Source organism: Elgaria multicarinata, chromosome 1 (assembly GCF_023053635.1).
Source record: "Elgaria multicarinata webbii isolate HBS135686 ecotype San Diego chromosome 1, rElgMul1.1.pri, whole genome shotgun sequence".
Taxonomy (NCBI): domain Eukaryota; kingdom Metazoa; phylum Chordata; class Lepidosauria; order Squamata; family Anguidae; genus Elgaria; species Elgaria multicarinata.
The window spans coordinates 153984082-154000089 of record NC_086171.1 but is presented as its reverse complement, the minus strand read 5'-3'; the positions used below and the strand labels follow the sequence as shown (position 1 = coordinate 154000089).

At 42.3% G+C, this 16008-nt stretch overlaps 1 protein-coding gene across 1 annotated transcript in view; it reads left to right on the top strand.

Annotated features, from left to right (window-relative positions):
• ZSWIM5 (zinc finger SWIM-type containing 5) overlaps positions 1-16008 on the top strand; it is a 155378-nt gene that overhangs the window by 108855 nt on the left and 30515 nt on the right. Inside the window, exon 2 of the mRNA XM_063139683.1 lies at positions 5546-5902. Within this exon, the coding sequence (XP_062995753.1) occupies positions 5546-5902 (357 nt within the window). The remainder of the gene's footprint in view (positions 1-5545; positions 5903-16008) is intronic.

Sequence of the window (16008 nt, the reverse complement as noted above, 5' to 3'; positions counted from 1 at the left end):
TTAGTATGCTTTCCCCCTTTTATCCTCATAACCACCCTGGTATCTCCCCACCCCAAACTGAAGATCAGTATATTAAAATTTTAAAATTAAAGGAGATAGTGACTGGCTCAAGATAACCCAGTGAGTTTTATGATTGAGCAAAGAATTGAACCCTGGTTCCCCTGGTTAAAGTTCAACATGCCACCCACTACATCACACTTAGCTCTCATTACTTTGATTATTATGTATGTGTGTGTTTAGTGAATGAGTCTGAATAGTTTCCCTTTGAATGGAGTTATCTCTTCTATATGAGATTCATGTTCTGGGGCCTTATGTATGGTACTTGACAGTCTAGCTTTCCTTATGGGAAGTCTAACTGGAGCAGTAACTTCCTGCAAAACATTTGTTCTTGTATTGGAGTTTGCTAGTATTTACTCTTAAGTGTGGCTGATGTACTAGCCAGCCAACCAAAAGCATCCCAAGTGCTCATGTAAATACTCCAAATACAATAACTACTTGAGCTAGCCTTTTTTCAGAACAGTGTTTAATCTTTGGCTAAACATTTGATAAATATTTTGAATATGTTTTTTCCTAGTTAATGTTAAATAGATGTGCTGTCATGACAGCTCAAAATTAAACTAACACTTGATTTAAAGCCTAAACACTAGATAAACATGGCAGACTCCAGACATATTTATGACTTATTTGGTACAAAAATGTAGGATGTGGCTCATTTCCCCCTTAGACTGTTTTTAGCTGTCATAGTAACTTCTGGCCAAATGTAATATGGCTTTGGGCTACTTTCATGATTCCTGAAAGCAAATAATTAAAATTAAGTTTCTTCCTGGGTCTACTTTACTCTGAGGCTGACTACACAGATCATAGACAGAACAAGCTTTAGGCTCATTTTGGGTTATGAATGGGGAGTGTTCCGCAGGCTTACATGCTTCCTCTCTCTTCTCTTCTTTCCATCCTTTGCTTCTGGATTGCTGTAACAAAAGACATCCATGACATTTGAATCTGGTAAACTATGCTTAAGACAAGCATCCAAACCATGTTCTAGAGGATAGCATTAACCAGAGCTACCCAATTCAGAAGTCTGGGGAAACTATGGAAGAAAGGAATGTGACAGGAGAGGAGTGTGTGAGCCTGCATCCAACAGCACAATTCTGTGCAGGTTTACTAAAAAGTAAATTTTGCTGTGTTCAGTGATGCTTCCAGGCAAAAGTATGTAGGATTTCAGCCTAAACCATTGAGGATCTTCTGCACTAAGCCATTGTGTTTATCATACCGTATGCAGAGTTAGTATTTTCCCTTGGTTCTTAGACTGCTGCCAGAAATAGAAAGTGCAAAAGCTGGGTTGCAGTTAAACCTCAAAAAAACCAAAATTATGGCAACCAGCTTGATTGATAACTGGCAAATAGAGGGAGAAAACGTGGAGGCAGTGACAGACTTTGTATTTCTGGGCGCAAAGATTACTGCAGACGCTGACTGCAGCCAGGAAATCAGAAGACGATTACTTCTTGGGAGGAGAGCAATGACAAATCTTGATAAAATAGTTAAGAGCAGAGACACCACGCTGACAACAAAGGTCTGCATAGTTAAAGCAATGGTATTCCCCGTAGTAACCTATGGCTGTGAGAGCTGGACCATAAGGAAAGCTGAGCGAAGGAAGATAGATGCTTTTGAACTGTGGTGTTGGAGGAAAATTCTGAGAGTGCCTTGGACTGCAAGAAGATCAAACTAGTCCATACTCCAGGAAATAAAGCCAGACTGCTCACTTGAGGGAATGGTATTAAAGGCAAAACTGAAGTACTTTGGCCACATAATGAGAAGACAGGATACCCTGGAGAAGAGGCTGATGCTAGGGAAAGTGGAAGGCAAAAGGAAGAGGGGCCGACCAAGGGCAAGATGGATGGATGATATTCTGGAGGTGACAGACTTGACCTTGGGGGAGCTAGGGGTGGCAACGGCCGACAGAAAGCTCTGGCGTGTGCTGGTCCATGAAGTCACAAAGAGTCGGAAACGACTGAACGAATAAACAAAAAAAAACAGCCCTTTTCACTCTGGTGGAACACCTTTGATTATCACTGGAGGCTTCTACCCCCAATCAGAGTACAGAGTAAGGGCTTTCATCCCTCTTTAGCCCTTTGAAATGCCAATTAATCATTTATATGATTGCGAATTTGCCTGAAAGATTTTTGTTTAGATAGTAAAGGATTTCCGTTCAAACGCCAGGATAAAATATAAGCTGGAAGGAATCTGGCAATGTGATTAAGGAATGCAGTCCAAAGAAGTGGTAAAATAAAAGCACTTTTTAATTTCACCTTTTTGAGTGTCATTCTTCAACAAAGTAACTTCAAAAGGAGACTCCAGAGTGAATTTGCTGAATTAGAATGTATCAGAGTATGGTTATATTAGGTTAGACCTGAATTGAGGCAATGATTTCCTTTCCCACTATTGGTGTTAACTAACATAACCAAGCTAAGTTGATTGTATTATCAATTATTGTTGTTGTGAATGGTCCTGTATACATCTAAGCTTTACATAGAATTATCACGGACTGTACCACTTTACTTTACGTGAACATTTGGCCCTACTGTTTACACTTTTTTTCTCTGTACCCAGATATGGCAACTGAGGAAACCGTTTCATGCATCTGATGAATTAGGCTCTGGTAATCCATGAAAGTTGATTGCCCCAATATAAATCTGCTAGTCTTTCAGGGATTACAAGATTGTTATTTTTCCTCAGCAGACTAACATGGCTACCCCTCTGGAATTTGTTATCTAGGATTTGTAAGATGCGTTCCTCACAGGAAGAATGGAGTCCTTGACTAAGATTTTCTTTTATAACACTCACACCTTTGTTCCTGTCTGCTTGTGATGGAATCTTACAACATGTTACCAAGAGAGGGAAAGAGGAGAGTATGAGGCTGTAGAAGATAGCTTTACAGAGTCTGTTATACTGAGCCGTTATTGCCCTCAGCACGCAGTGTCACTGTGTAGTGGTAAAGGAGGAAGTAGCTCCTACTGTTGCACAGAAATAATTGTATACAGCCTGAGAGCTGTCTCATATGATGCTTAGAACGAATTATATGAGGGGAGTGGATATGTTTATTGGACAGGTTTTGAATGGTGGGTGCTTTTTCGGGCATATTCCTATGGAGTGCTACCCTTTATAGTCTGTTTAGAAGGCCTTTAAAAAAATCTAGTTCTTAAAGTGAAAGAAACTTCTCAATACTTAATCAGATCTGGATGTGGGTTTTGGCACTGCTTTAAAGAGAATAGTAGCTTATAGATGATTTTGATGCTGTTGATTAAAAACCTCTGGTAGAATTTGTCTCAGAAACCTTGTAAGGGTTGGCAAACACACAAGGGATTTATGCAGTTAATGTAGTTTAATCATTTTTCTCTTCTTTTGCTATCCATAAGCCTTTCAGTTTCCTCTAGTGTGAGTTTGCGTTTGAAATACATTTATAGAAAAATTCCAGCAGCATAGGCAATAAATCAGCATCTGTGAGGAAAAATGGTACTGTGGTTGAAGTTGTGTAGACTCATGGATTCCTTATAACACATTTTGTCCAGTCATATTGTAAGTTTAGGAGAGTCAGCTGGTTTTTTATCTTACTATTTTCGTCTTTTGCTAAAGATATATGATGAGGACTACTCTGGTGTGCACCCACACATTTTAGGAACTGTTTTTCATTGGGATTTGTTGTTTGAAAGGTGGTGTGCTGAAATATTAGTTCTTTTTGTGGATTTTCTATTGACTGCCTTGGAATGTTTTGCCTGTGAATCTTTCCCTCCTTCTCCAGGACAGCCAAAACCTGGATGCCACATTGGCAAACATTCCTCTGTGGGTGTGGGAACTGAAAGCATCTTGTTTAGCTCCTTTGAGAGGCTAGTGGGATGAAGAGCTCTTCTGAAGAACAATTTGATTGCATAAGATGATGCTAAATGTCCAATTCCTTCTCCTTCACCCAATTTCTTTGGATCACAACTTCAGTTCTATTCTAAGACTGTTTCTCTTAAAAGTGTTTGTCTATTCTATGGATTAATGCTCCAATGCAATGCCTGCCTGCTTGTTATGATATTGGTGCAAAGGTGAATGCCATTTTGCTCCATATGCATGCCTCGTGATAGCTTCTGTTTTTTAGCCTTCCCTGTTAAAGAGTCAGGAGAGAATGACATGATGACTGGGTCCAGACGACACAATAACCTACAATGGGTTAAATAATCTATGGTGGATTATCATGTCATGTAGTGGGATTTTTTTATCCCATGATGGGTTATTTTGCCAAAATAACAGATGGAAGTAACCAATGATGTGCAGAGTGGGTTATTTAAAGGGATGATAGGATACAAGCGAGGAGGGAGGGCAGGGGGAAAGTTAGTCAATGCATCATGGGTTAATAATCCACTTGCTGGCTGAGTTCGGACGACACGCTAATCAATGGAGGGGGGGAATAGGAACAAAATGGAAGTCAACCGTTGATTAGCATGTTGTCCGAACTCAGCCCGTGTGGGGAGTACCCACAAAATAGCCAACTGTGAGTTGACTATTAACCCACCATTGACTATTGTGGCATCCAAATGCAGCTGATGGCTCTTTCACACTGCTTTTACCCTGATAAGTTAGGGAATTAATAAATATGTTTAAAGCATGAATATTTTTATTTCTTTGCTTTGAGCTCTACAGAATTGGTAATTTTTTTTCTGTGTTTATGGTAGTTTGTAGGAACTGAGCTAGCTGATCCAGAAGAAGGATGCTTCATCCAGTTTCCTAATGCATTCTAGATGTGTCCTGAGTTTGGGGTAGTTCAGTTCAGCATTTGTACATCATGGGTTTGAATATAGGATATTTTGCAGGAGTATCTGGTGTTCAGCTGATTCTGAAAAGCTTGGAGTTGCCAAGATATATGAAATCGTATTTTCTGTCGGAGAAAATGTACAAGATGCAGCATGATATTAAACCCACTTTGCCATCAGATGAAAAAAGTAATCTTCAGGTTGCAGCCAAGCCCTACTTGTTTGGACAGTGACAATAAAACGAAGGAAGGGATAGAATTATAGGGGCATGAGAGGTTTTTTGCAGGATTCACTGTGTTCTATTAGCCATTTAGAGGACTCAAAACAAAACAGCCACCTTTTTCTCTAAAAGTTCAATAAATTTGCCCATAGGCTGGTTGTAGCTTAAAAGTTTAAGACAATTTGGAGTGGGTCTTATGCCAGCCCAGCTGATTCAAAAGTAAATTGAATATTTTACATTCCATTGGATACTGCAGTTGGTTTGGGATCATTCTAAGCTGGCAAAATAATACAGAACGTGGCTGTTCAGCTGGAAGCAACCTTCATGCTGAGTTGATAATTTTCTTGAGCCCCAAACATATGTTCGTTTTATAAAGAGAGTTCTGTGGCCAGTGGCTATGACCTGTCTTTTGTGCACAATAGCTTCAAAAACAGTTTATGTGCATTACTGAAGTCTGAGCTATGTGGTGTTCTATTAAGAGGAAGCTCCTTTGCAAGACTAAATATCCTTTTCCTTGTTCTTGTTCTCCTCCTAGGATTCCACCTGAGTGGTACGGTTACAGAGTCTGCAACTGCAACAGAACCAGAAATGACCTACAAAGTGGCCATCAGCTTCGACCGGTGCAAAATAACTTCTGTGACATGTGGTTGTGGGAACAAGGACATTTTTTACTGTGCTCATGTTGTGGCACTCTCGCTGTACAGGATACGCAAGCCTGATCAGGTCAAACTCCGTCTTCCTATCTCAGAAACCCTTTTCCAAATGAACAGGGACCAGCTCCAAAAGTTTGTTCAGTATTTGATCACAGCCCACCACACTGAAGTGCTCCCGACAGCCCAGAAGCTAGCTGACGAAATCTTGTCCTCCAACTCTGAAATCAATCAAGTGCATGGTAAGTCTTTCTGGTAAAAATAACCACTTCTGATAAATCCTCAAAGCAGCATGTAATCTGGCCAATAAATAACGCTTACTCAGTAGTAAGAGGGTGTAGCTGGAGCTTTAAATTTTGTGCTCATTAATCTTCCAGTAGAAAATGCTGTCAATAATCTGGACCTTCCTCATGAGGGAAGAGCTGGTGATTAGAGCCAAACTGGCAGTTGGCTGTGTGATTTGTAGTCGTAGATGGAAGAGGCTACATTGAGGCAAAGGTTATTTGAGAGTTCCATTGAACAACAGCCTGAACGCAATGTGGAGGCCTGAAGCTCCACATATTTCATGGCTCCTTTTCTGGTCTATTGAGTCACTTACACCATATATTCCAATGCCTCACAAATCAATATATCTTTGCTTGGGTGATGAGATGGAGAAATGTTATTCTGGGAGTTAATTAATGCCCATCAAATATCTTGAAGGTGAAAAGTCCTGTAGAAGAGAAAGTGAGAGTGTATCATTATTCACAGGCAGTGGGCCTATTTGCCAGCCCACTATGGTTTAATTGCCAACCCAAGCTGGAGGGCTTGTTTGAGGGTTAGACAACCCTTAAATAACTCTAAAACAAGCCTTGGGTTATTTGAGGGTTGTCTAACCCTCAAACAACCCCTGCTGCCTGACTTCACACGTCATGACAAGCTGGGTGCCTGCATACACAGCAATCTCCACAGGTAAATTAAGCCACAGTGGGCTGTCATGTTGTACGAACCAGGTAAATGGGAACATAGGAAGCTGCCCTATGCTAAATGGTATTTGGTCCACCTAGCTTGGGATTGTTTACACTGTTTAGCAGTGACTTCCCACGGTTTCCAGCAGGAATGTTTTCCCAGCCCTTCCTATGGAAGACATGTGCTCTGCCACTGAGCTACCATCTTAAAATGGGCCTAGATATTGAAATATAGCATGTATGTGATTTTGCTACCTTCATGCCACCCCACTGGAGTCGGGAAGAATTGTGTGATGGCTGCAGGTCCTAAAAGGATAAGAAAACCTTTATTCTTATTTTTTTAGTTTCCCTTTTATGCTTAGTCAGGATTGAGCTGCTCTGCTTTGTAAGGTGAGGTTGGCTGGTACGTCTGAATTTCTTCAGACATGGTCCTCTTGGCATGTCTGGCATTGTGTGCTGAATCTGGATGAGGATGTATTTGTGTGTGTGTGTGAATCGCCACCACATTCTGAAGATATGAGGAGGATAACCCTTTAAAACGGGTGGGCAACAAGTGGGCCCCTGCTGCTGAATTTGTCACCATGACACTAGTGGCAAAAAAAGAAAGAAAAAAGAGTGGCAATTTTGCAAGAAAACAAGGTAGACATACCTTGTCTGCAAGCAGAATCACACTCCCGGAAGCTTCCTGGGTGCATGATTCTGCTGCCATACTCCCCATGTGCTTTGCCACATGGCAATTTCATCAGGAGTGTGGGTGCCTGTGGTGCATGCTGGGGGAGGCAGGGAATGTGGCCCAGAAGACCCCCAGCAGTTGCTGCTTTAAAACATAAAATCCTATCCAGCTCCTCACAAATCTTTCCCAAGCTCATTTTCTTCACTCTGGCTACTCCCAACCATTTCTGTTTCTACAACTGTCTCCTGGAAAAGGGACACATTTAAACATTCTAGGGCAGCCTTCCCCAACCTGGTGCCCTTCAGATATGTTGGACTCCAACTCCCATTGTTCCCAGCCATTATGTTGGGGAAGACCACACTAGGGGGCTATGAATGTTACCCAGTTCCTTCTCAGGCCACATAAACCTTGAATGAAATGTTGGGAGGACAAAGATTGAACATCTGGCACTCTGCCCCCTTTTTGTAAATCCTGATACACCTAATACTGTGACACTCTTGCATCACATGCAGTGACCGGGGCTTGCTACTGAAGGTGGTGGCAGATGTTCCCCATTAGCTGAGGAGAATGATGAAATGTATCTAAAGGCCATAGCTAGATGAGGGCATTTCCTGGGGATCGCCCCGGGATCATCCCTGTGCGTCCACATGACGCACAGGGGATCCCGGGAGCAGGGAGGGATGATCCCTCCATTTCCCCAGGATTTTGCCCTACGCTTGCAGCCCGGTTTTTCCACGGTCCAGGGCTGATCCCGAGACCATGGAACATATGGCTGAGCGTCGCGATTTGTCCCAGCTCCTCGTGGTTACTCGTGAGAAGCCGGGAACTGCTCTGCACCAATCGGGGGTGGGGTGGGGAAGCAGGGAAATTGAGCGCACCAGAGCTTGTGTGCTTCCTTTGTTTTTTTTAAAAAAAGAAAATGGCAGGCACGACGTCCTCTCCCTCCAAGGTCATTGTGCGCTACCACCACGTGTAAACAGAGGGGGAAATCTCGCGATAAAAATATTGCAAGATCCTCACCCCTCCATCGCGCTAAACCAGGTAGGTCTAGCTGAGGCCAAAGTGTTCTTATTTAACATTTATTTATTGTTGCATTTTTATCCTGCCTTTTCCCCTCTTGCAAGGAATCCAAAGCGGCTTATATAGACCTCCTTCTCTCCATTATATCCTCACAACAAGCCTGTGAGGTAGGTTAGGCTGAGAGTCAATGACTGGCCTAAAGTCACCCAGTGCGCTTCATTGTGGGGACTAGAACTCCCAACTCCCAGTCCATCACTCTAACCCCTACAACACACTGGCTCCTCATTTGCCCATCCCTGGTTCAAGGATCCTTCCTCAGTGCCAGTAGCAGAAGACTATTCAGATCAGCTTTTCCCATCCTGGTACTCTCCAGGCAGAAGTGAGCTGTAGTCCAACACATCTGGAGGATATCTGGCTGGGGAGGGCTGGTTTAGATCAACCCATCTTTACAATGAGATCCTATGAGGTGGGCAGACTGCATGTTTCAAAGGATGCGGATAGCTGTGTGAGTCCCTCCTCTGTTCCATAGCCATGGGGGTTTCAAAGTCTTATGCCTCAGTATGTTACCACATGGGGATTTGTCAGCTGCCATGGTGCAAGCAGAAGGCACCCAGAAGCTTGTTGACTATGATACTAAAAAAACAGAAAGCAGTGTGGTTTCTATTTGTAGATATTTTGAAATGAGGAGGAGTGATTCTTAACCCCCCCCAAAAAAAAACTCAATTTAGATCCTAGCTAATTATCTTGAAATGAAAAAACAGCTCATATTCACAGCATCTCCTCTGAAACATGTTTTGCTTTCTAACTGCCAAATGCAAAGCCTGTACCCTTGAACCTCAATGATGACACACCAGACATGCTTTCTAGGGTAGGATTAAAGATCTTTTATGCTTTGGCATTGATTAGGAAGAAACAAATCCTAAATCAATGGATTTCTCCTTGCATGCCATCATTCAGACATGGCTCAGAGAACTTGAGATATATCACCTGTCCCCTAAATTGACTTGCATGTTAAATGGATTAAACATCTGGACAGTGAATTTCCAAAATGGAAAATGTTCTGGATTTTCCCCAACCCCCAATACTTTATATTGCCACAGGAAAAAATGTTTCATAAGTTTATTAGTAGCAGTGAAAGGATGCCAGTTGCAAATACAATATTAGGCATCCTTGGCAGTTTCAAATTTGCAGATAAGTGGTTGTCAGCATACCATGTACAGTTCTTTGGGTTGCTAAAATGTATTAGTGTGTCAACAATTTTCAGTACCTTTGTTGTTTAGAATTTAAACATTGTAAGGGAAGTACATGCTATTGTTTTTAAATTTTTACAAGTATTCCAATAAATATTTCTATAAAATCAGCAGTATCCAGTGCTTCCCTTGTGACAGCAGGATCCATTGCTGGCACAATGGGAAGTTAATGCTTCCTAAAGCAAATGGAAATGAAGTGAAACACTTGTTCCCATATAGCACAGGTCAGTGGAACTTGCAGAAGTGAGCTCAGTTCACCTTTCCCATTCTAGAAATAATTGTTTTGGCTCATTTCTGGGATTGGTCTAGGAAGCACTTACTTCCTGAAGCAGCAGCGGTGGGTGCCGTTGACGCCACGTTATCAGTGAAGGTGCATGGGCACTGTTGGATACTCCCCAGTATGCACCAGATGCTGGGGAAATGGGTGGAAGGCTGCTGTTGCACCGTGTCCTGCTTGTGGGTTTCTGATCGACAGCTGTTTGGCCACTGTGTCAACAGAGTGCTGGACTAGATGGACCCTCAGTCTGATCCAGCATGGCTCTTCTTACGTTTTTATAACTCTTAAATCTCATTAAGTGTATTTTAATTCCCCACCCCAAAATATTTAAGGTCCAATAGTTGTTGTGTATTGGGACCAAAAAAAAATAGCCTGAAGTACTTTTTTCTTTAGCCTTGTTTAGTGTAAACTAGCATGCTAAATTAGATCACTTTCTAATGCATCAGAAATTTTTCCAGTGCAAATTACCTTAGGGCAAATTAGGCTAATTTTCATAGGGAATTTTTCCATTTCAAAAATTTCCAGACAACCCATTACTACATCTGGGGCACCTCTTCCCAAGTCCAATATGCCTTACAAGTTTGATTAGTAATGTAAACATGGATGCATATATTCACTGGCCTAAAGTCATCATGAAAAAACACTTGGGTATATAAGGAACAAAAGATGCACATTATTGACCAAAATGATAGTTGGGTCGAAGAGGCTCACTGTTAAAAATCTAAGGGGAGCAAATGTGCCAATTGTAATTAGGAGCTCCATAAACTTCATACAGATTCCAGCTTTCCCTTTACCCTGACCTTGAATTTATTATTAGTAGCTGCTTTGAGTTAAGTTTGTACTTTCCTAGGTCAGATAAGGTTCTCCAGCATGTAGAATTTCGTGGATCTGCTCCTTAATTGCAACTAGCTCTGTGTACCTCTCCTCCCCTATAACATCTATGATGTTGGGATATATGACTAGGGTACTATTGTGTGTAGTGTTGATGGCATATTGTTACAGATTTAAGGGAGAGAAATGGTGAATTGGAGAAACGGCCTTTGTTTTTAGGCTTAGAAATTAGCTAATTTTCTTTGGAATAAATGTTTTTCCTTTCAGGTGGGGCTGCCCTTGAAGCTGCTCCGGAAGCTGGAGCTAGTGCAGAATGCTGCAGCTCGGCTGTTGTCTGGAGCTGCCCCTTTCCAGCATGTAACTCCTCTGCTGAGGGAACTGCACTGGCTGCCTATTCGCTACCGGGCCAGGTTTAAGGTTCTTGTACTTGTGTACAAAGCCCTAAACAACTTGGGACCAGGATACCTGAGAGAGCGCCTTCTCCCTTACCAACCTGCCCGGTCACTGAGGTCATCCGAGGGCCTGCTCCTGGTGGTTCCACCTAGATCCATCCTCCGATTGGAGTCCACCAGGGGAAGAGCCTTCAGCGTGGTGGTGCCCCTCCTGTGGAATTCCCTGCCTCTGGAGGTCAGGCAGGCTCCGACCTTGTACTCCTTTCGGCACCTCCTGAAAACGTCTTTATTCCAAGAAGCCTTTCTTTAACATGCAGCCTTGGATTTCTGATTTTTGCTTCTTTTTAAATTTTGTTTTAACTGTTTTATTCTGTTTTTATTTTCATTTTACCCTGTACACCGCTCCGAAATTTTTCAATGGGGAGCGGTATATAAATATTATAAATAAATAAATAAATAAATAAATAAATAAATAAATAAATAATACAATCCCTTTTTCCTATTTTATATATCTGATATTGCTATCGCCTAATTCCCCCACCCCCACAGCTAAAGGCGCTTATAGCAAACGGTAATATTGATGTTAAGATCTGTGCCTGCTCTATCAGCAACAACTTTTGCTTGCCGTATATTATCATCACTCCATCCTGCCCACTCATCTGTGGCTTCTTTCTACCATATACCTCTCCTGCTCTCACCAATGTGTTTCTCCTTTCCCTCGTAGGCATCACCTTCTGCAAGAGCTCTGTCTGAAGGATCCCATTCATCATGATCACTCCTCCCCTTTATGGTACACTACCACCCCCACCACCCCTAAATAAACACCCTTGGAATATCTCTGACACCTTCCCTTGTGTCTTGTGGTGGAGTGATGCGAGCACTAGGCATAAGGGGATCCCTAGATGAAAAGAGAGAAAGGCGCTGTTCTTGGAAAACTCGTTTATTGAATAACAACTGCTCTAGGCCAGGGAAACCAAAGGTGATAAGAGTGGAAGGGGAATGACAGTAAAGGTTTGGTATTACACCTTGAATCTCCTAGTGGCCTCCAACCATCTTTCCTCTTTTGCTGTTTCCTCCTCCATTTTGCTGCCTGGCTTGAGGTTTAAGTCAGGTGTTACTATGTGCATCCATTTGAAATTTGCCAATAAGAAGGGGGGAGGCTCAGGTACGGGATGTACTAGGTGGTTGGAGGTGTGAGCTCTCAAGGAAGCTGCTGCACGAATTACTCAAGTGCTTCCCTGCAGAAGCTCTTGAGGTGTCGTTTAACGAGCTCTGTTGTTAGTCAGCCTAATCAATATTTAAATATTCATCTCATGTTTGTGATTCAGCTGATCACTTGCCACCTGGCATAACTGAGCTTTAAAAATGTGAGCTTGGTTCAAAGTGCACTTAATTCCTTAGTCAAGTTCTACTTTTGGTGACTGCATTTACCTTAGAGTAGTCCTCAAATCAAATGTTACAAAGGTCTACGTTTGCCCAAATAAATCAAGCAACTAATATAGCCTTCCCTAAACTGGTGTCCTCCAGATGTGTTGGACTACAGCTCCCATTACTCCCAGCCGGCATGGCCATGCAGGCTGGGAATGATGGGGACTGTAACCCAACACATGTGGATGGCATCAATTTGGATAGGGCTGGTCTAGTAGCATAAATACAACCTGACAGAGGCCAGGTTTCTCTGATAGCTCTAGTTGTAAATGTTGTGCGGTGAGTTGAGAACATATTTTCATATGGGACAGAATTTGAAGTGTTAGTCTTTGGCCTAGAGCTTTTGTGAACCATCCAGGGAGCTTCGGCTATTGGGGGCATAAAAATGCAATAAATAAATAAATAAATAGTTTACACAGTAGGAGATTATGAGTGTCTTTCAGAGGTTTTTATCTTGAATTGACAACTTCCGTTCTGGTTCTACTAGTACACTTTTGGGGATCCATGCAGTTTGAAGGATTGGGCACACCAGATTTTTGCTGTATCTTCCCTTTCCTATTCTTACATTTTGCAGGTACTGACCATGGTGGTATTTATATGGTAATTTGCTGCAAAAGGTGATACAACTTGCCAAGGCGAGGAATCATAGAATCATAGAATAGCAGAGTTGGAAGGGGCCTACAAGGCCATCAAGTCCAACCCCCTGCTCAATGCAGGAATCCACCCTAAAGCATCCCTGACAGATGGTTGTCCAGCTGCCTCTTGAATGCCTCTAGTGTGGGAGAGCCCACAACCTCCCTAGGTAACTGATTCCATTGCCGTACTGCTCTAACAGTCAGGAAGTTTTTCCTGATGTCCAGCTGGAATCTGGCTTCCTTTATCTTGAGCCCGTTATTCCGTGTCCTGCACTCTGGGAGGATCGAGAAGAGATCCTGGCCCTCCTCTGTGTGACAACCTTTTAAGTATTTGAAGAGTGCTATCATGTCTCCCCTCAATCTTCTCTTCTCCAGGCTAAACATGCCCAGTTCTTTCAGTCTCTCTTCATAGGGCTTTGTTTCTATTCAGCTTGTGATCTACAACAATTCCAAGATCCTTCTCATTTGTAGTATTGCTGAGCCAAGTATCCCCCATCTTGTAACTGTGCATTTGGTTTCTATTTCCCAAATGTAGAACTTGGCATTTATCCCTATTAAATTTCATTCTGTTGTTTTCAGCCCAGCACTCCAGCCTATCAAGATCACTTTGAAGTTTATTTCTGTCTTCCGGGGTATTAGCTATCCCACCCAATTTTGTGTCATCTGCAAATTTGATCAGCGTTCCCTGCACCTCCTCATCTAAATCATTAATAAAAATGTTGAAGAGCACTGGGCCCAGGACTGATCCCTGCGGTACCCCACTTGTTGCCTCTCCCCAGTTTGAGAAGGTTCCATTGATAAGTACTCTTTGAGTCCGATTCTGTAGCCAACTGTGAATCCACCTAATAGTTGTTCCATCTAGCCCACTTTTAGCTAGTTTGTTAATCAGAATATCATGGGGCACTTTGTCGAAAGCTTTGTTGAAGTCAAGATATATGACGTCGACAGCATTCCCACAGTCCACAAGGGAGGTTATCCGACCAAAAAATGAGATCAAATTAGTCTGACAGGACTTGTTCCTGACAAATCCATGTTGGCTTCTAGTAATCACTGCATTGATTTCAAGGTGTTTACAGATTGACTTTATAATCTGTTCCAGAATTTTCCCAGGGATGGATGTCAGACTGACTGGTCTGTAGTTCCCAGGTTCCTCCTTTTTGCCCTTTTTGAAGATAGGGACAACGTTAACCCTCCTCCAGTCGTCCGGCACCTCACCCGTCTTCCATGATTTTGCAAAGATAATAGACAAAGGTTCTGAGAGTACTTCCGCTAGTGCCTTCATTACTCTAGGATGCAGTTCATCAGGCCCTGGAGATTTGAACTCATTCAAGGAAATTAGGTGTTCTTTGACCATTTGTTTATCAATCTCAAACTGCAATCCTGCCCCCTCAACTTCTGCTTCACTTTTTCCAGGGGGGTCATAGACCTGCTTCTGGGAGAAGACTGAGGCAAAGTAGGAATTGAGCACTTCAACCTTTTCTTTGTCATCTGTTATCAATTTGCCATCCTCATTAAACAGCTGAACCACCATTTCTTTCCTCTGTCTTTTACTACTCACATATCTGAAGAAAGCCTTTTTACTGCTTTTAGCATCCCTCGCTAATCTCAGCTCATTCACAGCTTTAGCCTTCCTGACGCCATTTCGGCACTTCTGTGCCACCTGTCTGTACTCTTCTTTTGTAGCCTGGCCTTCCTTCCACTTCCTATATGTATCCTTTTTTGTTTTCAGGTCATTTCTAAGCTTTTTGTGGAGCATTGGTTTCCTCTGTTGTCTTCTATCTTTTCTCTTTGTTGGAATTGTTTGTAACTGTGCCTTTAACATTTCCTTTTTTAAATACTCCCACCCATCCTGCACTCCTTTTCTCATTAGGCTCACTTGCCATGGGACCTTACTTATCATAGTTCTGAGTTTATTAAAATCAGCTTTCCTAAAATCCAGAGTACGTGTATGGCTACACTCAACTTTTGTCTCCTTCATAATCAAGAATTCAAGTATGACGTGGTCACTTTCCCCCAGAGCTCCCGTAACTGTCACTTTATCCACTAAGTCATCCCTATTGGTCAATATCAAGTCAAAGATTGCCGATCCTCTAGTTCCTTCCTCCACTTTATGTAGAAGAAAGTTATCACCCACACATGTTAAGAATTTATTGGAAGGGCCGCTTTTGGCAGTATTGGTCTCCCAACAGATATCAGGGTAATTGAAGTCCCCCATCACTACTACATCACACTTCCTTGAAACACTGGCAATTTGTTTCTCAAAAGTTTCGTCCTCATCATCTCCTTGATTGGGTGGTCGGTAGTAGACTCCGATTATCATGGTTTTTTTTATTCCTTGCCCCATTTATTTTAATTCAGATGCTCTTGATGGGGCTCCCAGTCTGATCCGCCTGTATTTCTGTGCAGGGATAGGTATTTTTAACATATAGTGCAACTCCCTTTCTATTTCTTCTGATCTTTTTGAACAAGTAATAATAATAATAATAATAATTCCAGTCATGAGAGTCATCCCACCAAGTTTCAGTTATACCTATCAAGTCGTATTTGCCTTCATGTAATAAGAGTTCAAATTCATTCTGTTTGTTTCCCATGCTCTGGGCATTAGTATATAGACATCGAAGACCATGTGTTTTATAGTCTGGCTTTGTTCCTACATTGTTGCGGACACTATTTTGGGGCACTATTGGAGCTGTTCTCTGTACTGTGGTGCATCGGCGTTCATCCATTGTTGCCTCGAAGTTTACGTCTCCTGCCCCCGTAAGATTCAGTTTAAAGCCCTCCTGATCAAGTTCTTCATGCTGTGGCCGAACACATTCTTTCCAGCCCTTGTGAGGTACAACCCATCCCTTGCCAGAAGTCCATGTTCCAAGTAGTGTAGCCCATGGTCCCAGAATC